At 37.4% G+C, this 12,585-nt stretch overlaps 2 protein-coding genes across 2 annotated transcripts in view; both read left to right on the forward strand.

Annotated features, from left to right (window-relative positions):
- The window catches only part of PARVB (parvin beta), a 24,626-nt gene extending 24,566 nt beyond the window's left edge, over positions 1-60 (forward strand). The window contains exon 10 of the mRNA XM_019612004.2: positions 41-60. Coding sequence (XP_019467549.1) covers positions 41-60 — 20 coding nt within the window. The remainder of the gene's footprint in view (positions 1-40) is intronic.
- A 49-nt stretch (positions 61-109) lies between these two features.
- LOC109370509 (patatin-like phospholipase domain-containing protein 2) lies at positions 110-12,560 on the forward strand (the record flags this gene model as incomplete). The annotated part of the gene is made up of 7 exons (XM_019621557.2): positions 110-202; positions 2,921-3,130; positions 4,218-4,278; positions 6,098-6,313; positions 7,279-7,411; positions 8,570-8,686; positions 10,487-12,560. Coding segments are annotated over 7 exons (1,122 nt in total), but the record flags the coding sequence as incomplete, so codon positions are not given.
- Between the last annotated feature and the right edge of the window lie 25 nt (positions 12,561-12,585).

The raw sequence follows: 12,585 nt of genomic DNA on the forward strand, positions 1-12,585 counted from the left end.
TGTAATTATGTAAGAGTTTTTTATTTTGTTGCTTGTTCAGTTGGCTTTGTTAGCACCTGAAGAGATAAATATAAATGATAATTTCAGTAACAGAGCAGTTACTGTTTAATTTATATATAATCTCATTTTCCCACAGGCATTGATCTGTAGTTCATTTGTCCCAATTTATTGTGGCCTAATTCCACCATCATTTAGAGGTGTGGTAAGTCTCTGTTAACAGCTGGAACTATTTTTAGATCTTCTGAAAATAAAAGAAGAAAGTGTATATTCTTTTTTGTTATAATAGTATAAAAAATCCTCTCATCAAAGCACTTAGTACTGTACCTATATGTTTGTTACAAGTTGCTTGTCTGTTTCCATTAATGCATATAATCTCATGGTTACACAATCTCTTGATACTTCATGGCTATCCTGAGTTTTTTACTAAGTTGTGTTTTCTTTCCTTCCAAATCTCATTTCCTTTAAACAAGGAGAGGGGAGGAATGCATGAAAAAAGAAAGAACATTTAAAAAAAAAAAATCCTTAAAAGTGTTGATTACAGTCTGTTCTTGAGGCTATCTGTAAGTACGTAAAGGTCAAGGATAGCCAGGAAATGCTTAAATTAAAGCAAAAGTGATTAGAACTGTATGGGGACTTTTCTTTATCTGTACTTCTAAACCTTGTATGTCTTTTTAAACTCCTCCAGATTAAAGGTGTTATGAAAACAGGACGTTGGACTGAATCCAAGGTTTAGGTGGATCCAGGATTATCTGGCTCTTCAGTCCTTGTCACCAGACAACAATGTTATTTTAAAAGACCTCATTCAGAGTACAAACATGCACAAGTGATGCTTTATTTGGCCTTATTTTGAGGAAAGGGAGAGGGGAGGGACCTTATCCTTTTGTTATTTGTGATGACTTTGGTATCATTTTAATACTTAGGAGACATGTTGTAACTTGGTAAGAATATTATCCTACTCCTGTAGGACTTAAATACTGTAGAATGTCCAATATTTAAACTTTGTAGATTCTTGCCATTTAGTGGCTTGGTGCTTCCTGCACATAATACAGAGACTTGTGGGAAATGTTTAATAAGTGTGCAATACTAGCAATATGAACAGCTCTTTGCCTGTGTGCATATGCTGCAACAACTGAAGTTTGGAGTATTTTCAGAGCATTACCCTTCCAGACTATGTTGCGTTCCATTTGACAGCGTCAGCAGAAGAAGCAGGTTTGCTGAAGGACTTCGTAATATAAAACAACCTCAGTCCTAGGCTAGCTATTCTCTAACTGGTAGAACTGCAGGAGGCTGGTTTCTGTTGGATTTGAGGTCCTTCCCCAACATGAAGTTTCTTTCTGCCTTCTTTTCTCCCTTTTGTCTTTAGTAAGAGACAGTTACGTTGTGACAAGGCACAAGCTAGGCTAGTGTGCACTTAGCAAAGTGAGTGATTGAGATCTACCAGTCTTTCACTTGCTGGGGAAAAAAGGGATCTAAGTAGAGGTCATCTTTTTACCTAACTGCCAGTTGTGAAGCATGTTGGGTTGATGCTTGTTGTTGTATTTTGTTTGGTTTTTGTTTTATACCTTTCAATCATATCCATGGTTTAGATTCAAAACATGTTAAGGGGATCAGGTAGGCAGAAACTGCAAACAAAAAGCAAAAAAAAAAAACCCCAAAATAATAATAATAATAAAAAAAACAACCAACAAAACAATGACAACAATAGTTGCCATTGCCCCCCCCCCCCCCAAAAAAAAAAACCCACTGAAAACCAAATAATTTAGGCATGTGCTTCTACGTCTGAATAATTTAATGAGAAGGCTGCATTCTGTGGCTGTGCATTTCCTTCTTGGCCAGACATCTTATGATGATTCCACAAAGGGTTTGGTGATTGCATTATATGCCTGTAGGAAGTTTGTCAGCAGCTGCTTACTGCTGGGTCTAAAGAGTGTCCAAGAAAGCTGACAGGTAGGGACAGGCTTCTCTAGAAGAGTATGTTGAATAAATTGCTCTGAGCTGTCCTTTTCCTCATTCCTAATTTGTTTCTCACAGTGCTTGGGGAGCAAGCATCAATCCATATTAAATTGCTTTGAGCAGATTGCTCCTGCTCAAAACCACCTTGCCTTTCCGTTTTATAAAAGGACCCACAGGTTCTGTCTGACGCCTGGTTAGGAAGGAGGAAAATGGAGCCAGTGGAATAGCAAAGTTGGTAAGGAGGTGATCTTTTGATGCTGTTAGAATATCTGTCAAAAAATGGCCCCGCTGGAGAGAAGGCTACTGTGAGTGACTGGTTAAGTTTTGCAGCTGCTGCATTGCAGATCTGTTACCTCAGTGTAGAACTTTTCAGTTCTTGGATCCTGAAACATTTGAGATGATGATCCATTAAAACTGTGGTCATGGGCAGCTGAACACACAAAAAAGTACAACTTGGGAAACTTCTAAACTTGTGTGCAAAGCTTTGTTTCACTTTTATTTGCAATTTTGTAATGTCTGAATATTTATCATCCTTTGATTGCAAATTCTAGTTGCAAGAGCACTTAAAAGCAACTCATTTTAAACAGAATGTTTTAATAGTGAGGAACCTAAAACTTTGAAGTGTAGAGCTATTCTCTTCTGTTCTTTCTACAGAAGCACCGTGGTACCTCTTAGGTTAGTGCAGTTCTTTGAGGAAGAGGAGACAATTGTGCCAGTTACTTTAGAGCACGTTGTGTGGGATTATCATCCTTAAAATGGATTTGCTCTTTCTTAAACATACCGAAGAAATCCCAAATAGAACACTCAGATTTTCTGTGGAACTACAGGATAAAGCATGCTATTCAAAATGTTTAGTCTGGGAGCATAGCAGAGACCGTTCTGTTAGTTGTAAATGCTACTTAATTCCTACATGGGAAATCTGCTAGCTAGAAAATGTCAGTGTTCTTTTTACTTTTAATCTTTGCAGCGCTATGTGGATGGAGGAATCAGTGACAACTTGCCTCAGTATGAATCTAAGAATACCATCACCGTTTCACCTTTTGCTGGGGAGTGTGATATCTGTCCAAAGGGGAATTCTGCCAACTTTCATGAAATGAATGTGACTAACACCAGCATTCAGCTCAGTTTGGGGAACCTTTATCGTTTAACGCAAGCACTCTTTCCACCAGAGCCTAAGGTAAGTCACTGCCTTCATGTATTTTTTAGCAAAACGTTTTTCTGTATAAAAGCTTTGCTTTTGCACAAAGCTCTGGGAATCTCAGCACTTTATCTGGTCATATAAAGTTTTCTCGTGACACTTCTTATTTGCATTATTCATAGTCTGTGCTAGTAGGTGTTGTTTTTTTTTTTTTGTTTTGTTTTTTGTTTTTTTTTTAGTTATTCTGACATAAATTGGCGTTGTCTTGCTCTATTTCTTTAGGAATTACCACAGGATTCTATCATAAAATCCACACTGGTAAATTAATAACTGTCAGTTTAGAGTCCTTTCATGTTTACCTGTTAACCAGCTTCTTTGGAACTTTGCAGAAGTTCTAAACTATTTACATTAGATATTAGTCTTGCTAAGCATTTAATTGCAGACTTGATGAGGGAAATCACTAGAATTGCAGTTGCTGAAGCTGAAAAAAAATTGAAAACAGTCTGCCAGTTGACATGGGATACACTACAGAGAAGTAATGTTTTGATCGCTGTAGATGCTTTTTCTTTTAACCACTTTGAAAAAGAAAAACATTAAATTCTACTTATGTATATGTTAATTTTTTTCTTTTGTCCAGGACTACTGTGCACATTAGTAGGTGAGCTGGTGTTGCATCTGCTGAATGTGGAAGGCTGAGTTTGAGCTGGAACATGAGAATTGCACAGCTGACCTCTTGTAGTTCTGGGAATGGGGAAGCACGGGGAGGGAAGAGGGGAATTGATGTATTCTACCAAGCCACCCTGTTGCTTTGTTACTTGCTTCTGACATTATGCTAAAGACATGAAATGAGAGGAAGTTCTTCTAAGCCATTAGAATGCTGTCCTTTTTACTGAATGATTCAGCGCATCTGTTGGAGATGACAGATAAGCAGTCGTATGTGTGGCTGTGTGTGTCACACAGTAGGCTTATTAACCTGAATCTATAGGATTATGGCAACTGTAAGAATTTTACACTAACAAGGGTGAAAGATAGTTGTAAGTGGCTTTTTATTTTATAGACTCTTGATCTGAATTTTGAATTACTTTTATTTGGTTATTTGGCTGACTTGTTTACCCTCTGCTTACAGGTACTAGGAGAGATCTGTGAGCAAGGATATTCAGATGCTTTTAAATTCTTGAAAGAGAATGGTATGTTACTCTTGTGGATAATTATTGGTGATATGTTGTTAACCTGTGTGGTTTTTGTTGGTGTTATTTCTTTAGAAAGGGTTGAGGGGGGGATCAAGGGGTTTCATAACTTATAGTCTCATTCTCAATTTCAGCTGGTAGAAATCATACAGTTTTAACTACTTGTCTGAGGTAGTTGTCACACAAAAACTGCACTTTAGAGTTTTCAACATTCTTGTATTAAATCGGTACTTGTATCGTTTAGTGAAACTATCAAAGAATTCTACTCATAATTCTAGGAAAACTATATCAGTTTCTTTTGCCTTAATACCAAAGGATAGGAGTAGACTATGCTCTTGTGCAATTTGCATCTTCTTATTTCCTCTCTTGTACTGTCCAAGTAAATTTATAGGAAAAACATTACAGTCCAGAACTGGGAACTGTCTAACAATAGTATTAAATAAGTAATGGATAAATCCTTTGTGTATATCATAAAAGACTTTATGAGTAGTCTTACAATGTAGCAGTTACTGGGATCCAGACCAGTTTAGGAATAACTGAAAGATCTTCTCTTTCTCCTGAATCAAAGTAAAATAATTATGAATCTCACTCCTTGCTCAAATTTGAGACAGACAAGTTAAAAACAATCATTTACTATTTAGCATGAGATAACTGTATGTATGAGATGCTATCCTCATACTCTTTGGGTGCAGAAGCAAATAATCCTGGGTCAGATGATAGGAATGGAAATTATGATCTTTGTACTATTAGAGTTAGTGCCAGCTAATGTGCTGTAATGTAGTTGTAGCTTGATGTGCTTGTTGCTTATTCTCTAAGCACACATTATTCCTGCTTCCTTGAAACAATTTCTTCATGTTCAAGAACATCCCAGTTCTGCTTAAGAGCTTAATTTCTAGTAATATTGTTAAATAATTTTTAAGGGAGTCCCACTTTAGATCCTTTGCAAGATAATTAAAAGCACAACTTTTTGCAGACACAAATATGCCTATAGCTTGGGGCTGCCCATGCTAAGATAGGCTGTGTTCATGTACTGCACCTATGAGTTTTTTGTGTGCACGCTTCCATCTGATGCTGTATCTGAGATTGCTTGCAGGTCTTTTGTGGAGTCTTCTCACATCTCCTATGCATTGCACTATTTGTCCTCATTCTCATACTACTGATGTGATACTTCTGTTTTTACCACAGCCTTTCCAAACTCTTTAGTTATGCATCTACTTTCTCGTTAAGCTGTTTCAACTATAGGAGCTCCTATTTTTTTTTCCCCATCCAGAACACTTTGATACACATAACTTCTCTGCTAAAGTCTTTTGTATATACTTTTGACACTTATCAGCTACAAATGCTAATTTAGTTTAGTTTACTTTGAATGTATCTTAATATTTAGCCTCCTTCCTTTTGTACCTTGTGACAGCACCTCAAAGTATTCTTACGATACCTTCTGTGTCAGATTTCCCATTCTAGTCTGATGCATTGTAGATGTTTTCTTTCAAATGAAAATAAGTCAGTTTTCCTCATCTTGTCTAAACTATTTGCTTTGCTGCTGGAAAACTACTTTGGCAAATGACTATGTTTCAGATTCAGTTTCAATTAATTGTTCACTTTTTTCATTTGCTTTAGAATTTCTTTTAAAGTAAGATCTAAATCCCTACAAGAGTAGGCATAATGATGAATAAATCTTTGTATGCTTATAAGAACAAGTGTATTTGACATTAGGTAGGTAATGTTCCTTCAGGATAAGACCTCCTGTAATGATAAACAAAGTACAGGTACTCTGAAGACCTGTGAATTGAGCCTAAGTGGAAGCTCTTGACTCTTCCAGGTATTCTCAATGACTCAATTTATGTCAGCTTGTCCTTCACAAAAACAAATCCTCATGAAGCTGCACAACACATTGGCTATATGAAGACAAAAAATATGTCTGAAAACAACAGAGTAGAAACTTCACAGGTGGAAGTTCTTGGTGACCAGCTGAAGCAAAATCCGTGGCCTCTGGAGAAGAGCATATTTGAGAGTTTACCTCCTAGGCTTCGTAAAGGTACATTCTTCAGACTGTGTTCTGTAACTTTAAATGGCAAATAGTGATTTTTCCATCTTACCCCTCAACCTTACTCTAATCTTACAATTTACAAAAGCTATTTTATTTAATTGTATTACTCCCTATGACATCAGAGATCAGCTGAACTCAGAAATGTTCTCAAAGTATGTAGAAAATGGAAATGTGTATCTTGATTTAGCTACAAGAATAAGACTGAAACAGGGCAAAGGAGTCACTTTGTGGAGACATGAATTAAATTCTCATGTAGTTTTGAATTTAGTTTGTAAGTCTACAGTATCTTTGTAAATGTATATTTAACAATAAAGTTAAACTTCAAATTCAAACACTGGTTACCCCTGTCTTATTTTTATTATCATACTTCAGTAGATTTCTAATTGCCTGGTTTTCCTGTTGTCTTAACAAGGTTTTAATAGACCAGGAGCACTTCTGATATTTCTTAGTCTATAATTGTTACCAAAATTTTGTTGTGGATGCTGATCAGTATTTTCAAGATCTGAAATTTGTAGTCTTAGTGACTTAGGAGAATAAAATATGAAGTGTGAAACTTCTGAAAGCTGTATATAAAAACTGGAACATGTGGAACTCTAGAATTTAAACTTCTTAAAGTTCCACAGTTTCAGACAAGGCAAGAATGCTGTCTGAAATACATAAGGTTCACATCTCCAAAAATACTTACATCTCATAAGAAGTTAATACTTAAATTTACTGCTTAACAGTTCTGAGTAATGTCTTTTTATTTGTGCTATTAACCAGTGCTTCCCATATTTTAAAATAGCATTGAGAGTACTTATCAGAAGTGCCTTGAGATTGCTTCTTCCAGTTTCTATCTGAGCCTTATTCAGTAATACTTGATCATACTGACTGAAGATTACCAAAACTTGAGTGAAATAATTGAACAGTTTCCAAACAGTCTAACATCTTTCTCAAACACAATTACTCTTAAGCGCTTCAGGAAGCTTGTAAAGAACCAAATGGATTCTATGCTCAGTTCTCTAAACTCTTCCCAATGCGGGTGATATCCTATCTGATGCTACCATATACATTACCTGTGGAGTCTGCTTATTCTGCTGCTTTACGGTAAGAAAGTTTTCATGAACCACTTGGTAATTGCACTTGAGTACAATTGAATGCTTATTCAGTTTTATAGATACTCTGGTACTCTGTAATTCAAATGTAAACTGTCCAAAGAGTTATTTTTACCTACATAAGGTGCATCCTCCTAAAGCCTCTACAATCTATATAAATAATCCTGCTAAGAAAAAGTCTAAATAATGAATTTACTGCTAAAAGCTGTCTTTTAATTCCTCAAAAGAAGCACCCTTAATCCTGTGATTGGGCAGGTTATTCAGTACTATTTCTGTATTCTGCAGTGGTATTTGAACTCCATCTGGAGTTCTGTGCTTTTGCTTCTTCCTGAAGTCAGGAATGAAATCTAAGAGCTTCTTTGCCAAATGAACTTTCTTATTGGACTTGCTTAGGTTTACTGAGGGTTGTTCTCTTGAAACAGTGCTGATTTTAAAGGTTTTCTGACTCTTGCAAAGAAGGAACTATACTCCATGCACCCTAAACTGTTGTGTTGCTTAATTGAATTCTAATATTTGCACTACACATGCTTTTACCTTACTTTGAAAATACTAGAAGAAATCATATGTTCTGTAAACAGATCCAGGTAGAACTCCAGTAAAATATTTCCCTGTGCCACTTAAAATGATGCAGAAGTGCCATGTTTCTCAAATGAGAGGCAATCAACAGACTTACGTGAGGTTTTTCCCCTCTCCCCCTCCTCCAGTGTAAATGACTTGTTAGGAGCATCTTAAGGGGAAAAGGCAAAAAACATTTGTAACATTATTCTATGTCTGCCTTCATTGTTCTTCCATTGTGCTTTTCTTTTGTTCTTGTTTCCCATGTAACATTTAAACTCACCAGGAAGTTCCTACTACACAGAGGGCTGAAAGAGGAATTTTTTGTAGTCTACCTAGAATTTGGTAGAATGCATATGCTGGTCAGATGCTCAGCATAGATCAGAGACCTAGTGATATGTGCTGCTCTTTTCTTTAGGTTGTTGAGAAGAGATGAGTGAATTAGATGGAATTCTAAAGAGGTTGTGAAGATCTGGAGATACTGATGAGGGAGTTAACACGGCTGTTGTTCTCTCCAAGCTGTTTTGTTGGATGCATTATGTAGGAACATAACGTGAGCTCTCTTTACAAACTAACTTGTGTATTTTGGTTGTAGGTTAGTAAACTGGTTTCCTGACATGCCTGCTGATGTTCGATGGATGCAAGAACAACTTCTTCAGATTGCTGGTACAGTTTATTCCCAGGCAAAAAAGAGGCTGTTCTGTACATCCAGGTAAACTGGTGTGCTGCTGCATGCAAATTATGTATTTTTAAAAGCTCTCTCTTAACAGAGCTTCAAATACTAATAAGTTTCCCTCTTAAAAGGATTTGATAATTTTCTCAAGAGTAGCATTAAATGGTTCTTATTGCTTCTGACTCTTATTTGTTAAGTATACTGTATGGAGTTCTTTGTAGTTCATCAGTGACTGCTGTGTGTTGCAGATGACGGGTGTTACCTATTGGTAGAGTTATACTATTTCTCTATTTCCATATAGAGAAATAAAAACCCTCTGTTTCCATGGAAGAGACCTCTTCTGTAACCCAGTTGTAACTAGATACATTATGCTTCTCCTATCAAACTGGTATGGGATTTAACCTTCCAGACTTAATGCTTCTGTTAGTCTTCTTAGTGCTGTGTATATGCAGGAATCAGTGACAACTTGCCCTGGTATGAATCTAAGACTGCCATTTGTTTCACCTTTTGCTGAGGAGCTTAGTGTTTGCGCAGGGATCTTGAACAACTTCTACAAAATAAGATGACAGCCCACATTTTCCATTTAAAATAGATTTGTTGCTGTAACAGTGAGTTGTGCAGCCATGTCAGAGTAGAGCTGGTGTTTGCAGGCTGTCTCTGAAGTCCAAATGGCTATAAAAATGAACTCTCCTAAGATTTGGATTGAGAAGGCAGAAATCTAAACTTAACAGATCAGGATGTGTGATGTGCTACAAATAGCTGAACATCTGCCTGCTGATGGAAAGTAGTGAATGAATCCTTTGTTTTGGTTGGCTTGTAGCTTTTGCTTGACCTGGTAAACTGTGTTAATCTCAATACATAAGCTCTCATGCATTTATCTCTCCATTTTCTTTCAACCACTCACAGCTAGTGACTGTGTAGTACTTGTATGCCTACTGGGTTAAAGCACAGCAATGATCACTACCCACAGAATCATTTACACTGTTAAACTTTGAAGTTTTCTGAAGCCTTTCTTTAAATGGATTGCCCCTTCAGATGGCTAGGTCCGGAGGCTGTGTATGTAGAATCCTGCACTATATTCTATAGGTGACTCTTTGTGGGCTTGTACTGTGTTTGACTATCCATCAAGAACTTACTGCTGCTTTTCTAAAAAGAAATAATCCCATTGTTTTTTCCCTTCTTCCTCCTATGTCTTCAGATCTAGCTTCTCTTTTGCAATCAGACTTAAATCTCATGAAAACTTGAGCAGTTTAGGCATTCTTCTGGGAGCTTCACCAGCTGGGATGGTATCTTCTAGTGCACCTGAAATTCAAGTATAGAAACTGATGTTGAAGCATATGTATGGGCAGTTTGTTTAGAGGAGAGTGAATGGTGTTTTTTTTTCTTTTGTTTCCCTAAAGGCACTGCAAGGGATGAGAGAGAACTTTTAGGGAAAGAAACTGTCTTTCCTGGTGAATGTTGAGACCGTGCTTGTTACTGTCCAGTAATTGCTGTGAGTCATGAGTGGGTAGCTAGGGGAGATCAAAACTGTTCGAGTGGTACCACACCAATTGGGTCTCCCCTTCTAAACATATTAGAACAGTGTGGTGACTTGTAACAATTTTATATATACTTCTGAGGACATCACATAATGATAGGATGCTTTTCTTCTAGATAAGGTTGTTTTAAGATCTTTTTCCTGTTGTTGTGTCCTAACTCATTAAATACATCTAGAATTAACCTTTTCCCTATAGTGTTCTTTGTTATGAAGATTCCCTGTAAGAAATCTGAGTAGTAATAGAGACATCATTTAAATGCTATTGATTTTTATCTTTTTTTTTGTCATTCTTTCTTAAACAGGAAAGACAATTACGCACCACTAAGAAAATGTCAGACTGCTCCATCTGCTGTGGAATTTCATTCTTCATACTGTCATCTTAAAATGCCTCATTCTTCTGCGGATATTGAAACCTGGCTCTGGGAATCTTCATGCTACATGGACTCGGTTATGAAACATGCTTCTCCTAAGACAAAGGAGGAGTCAGACTTAAACTCCTATCCTAATTTTCTCCCGAATTCTGATGAGTCTGGTTTGGAAATAGATTTTGACTCCTCCTCAGAGACAAGCTTCCAAACTGCTCCTGAATATTAATTTGGAAATAGATTCCACAGCTTCCAAAATTCCAATTTGGCAGAGAAATTGAAATCCTAAAGGACTAAAGGTCACTTTGTTTATTGCCAATAAGTCTTAGAAAAATGTTTACAACTTCCTGAGAAATCTGCCTTTGGAATTTTGCTGTTTTACGGATCATTAAAACAGTGGCTCGTATAGGAAGAGACAGACGACGTGCCTGTCAAAGCACCAGCTCAGTAAACTATAGTAAGGTTTGTAGTAAACAACATCTCTCTGGAAATGAGATTTTTGTTTTTTTTTAAATCTACTTTGAGGACAAAAATGTAAATTCTGTAAACATCTTGGTAAACAAGCATTGATAACAAAAGCTTTTTAAAAACATAATTTCCAATAACATGTTTTAGGATCACTTTTATAGCACTTAATGAAACTGGATTTGTACTTCATAAAGGGAAATACGCATTTGTGCTTTTTAGTGGCCTCCTATGTCTGTATGCCTTATGTTAAACATACTGTTCTATTTACGGAAAAGTTGTCTGCATGAGATAGTGTAGGAAAGAAAAGTGTTAGTCTAGGTTATTGTCCATATTGCACAGCTGACAATGACTGCTCAGGTTCCTCTGTGGCTCTTTCCCTTGAATACTTCAGTGGAAAAAGTCATGAGAACTGGGATGCTTTCACCTGAGATGCAATCAGGTAGTTTCAGTGACTTCACAGGACTTCTGTGTACTCAATAAGAGCTTAATATTTGACTAAGTATTGAAAGGCAGGTAAAATAGTGGCTGTGATTAGTAATTTCAGGTGTTAAACTTTATGGCAGATGTTAACGTACCTCAGTGTATATTGAGTGGTGGCTAATGTTTTGGTCTTCTCTCTAATTGCTACCCAATCATTCTTGATCTATCTATTTCACTTGTAGCTCAGGATGTTTTTCTGCTCTTCCTTAGCTTTCCTCTTGCTGCAGGCAAGTTGGGGGGAAGAAAAAAGGGTCCTTTCTGGCTCTGGAAGGCCTGACAGCCCCAGGAGAGTTTTTCAGGAACAATTGTTGCACAAAGCAAACCTGTAAGATTTGGTGGAAGCAGCAGTATCCAGGGACTGTGCAAAGGTCTCAAATAATGGGTTGAAAGTGGACAGGATCACATCTGTATTGAGTGATAAGTGGTGTAATCGCTTCCCTCAACGAAGGTTCTGTGTAAATGTAATAAAGACAGTGTATCAGTGTATGAATACTTCAGGAAAAGTAGTTCCTGTTGAGATTAATGACCAATTTTGCTGTTTTAGTATTGTGTCTTGGGTGTGTCTTTTCCTCTTAAATGGAAGGAAGCAGCTCTGTCTTTGGAGGTCAGGTTGCCACGTGTTTGCAGCAGGTGTGTGATGTTTGGAGGCTTCCTGTGTGTGGATACGAATTCTGGGCAACCCTGCAGGGGCCCAGGGAAGAGATGGAGGGGTGCTCAGGGGGAGCACTGCGGCGAGCGAGGAGCAGGGCTGAGTAACAGTATGTAAGGGAGAGAGAAGGGAATGTTTCCTTCAGGAGTTTCAGTGTGGGTACATAGTTTTCGAGTGTTTCTGCATTGGACCAGCCTTCAAGCAGCTTTTCAGCTGCCATTCCCCTAAGCTTGAAGTACTAAATGGTACAGCATTAAAATGATATTTTGTTGGGGGCCAAACAGCTCCGCTGTCACGTTCTTGTTACGGACACCTGGTGCTATTCTATTTCGCCTGTTCTGTTCCTGTCTAGTGTGTATGTATCCTCAAATGGAAATGTTATTGAAACCACAATTAAAAGATGAAATGTCCGGGTTTGCTGTCTCTGTGCGTTACTTTA

The sequence above is a fragment of the Meleagris gallopavo genome, chromosome 1 (genome assembly GCF_000146605.3).
Source record: "Meleagris gallopavo isolate NT-WF06-2002-E0010 breed Aviagen turkey brand Nicholas breeding stock chromosome 1, Turkey_5.1, whole genome shotgun sequence".
Lineage (NCBI taxonomy): Eukaryota > Metazoa > Chordata > Aves > Galliformes > Phasianidae > Meleagris > Meleagris gallopavo.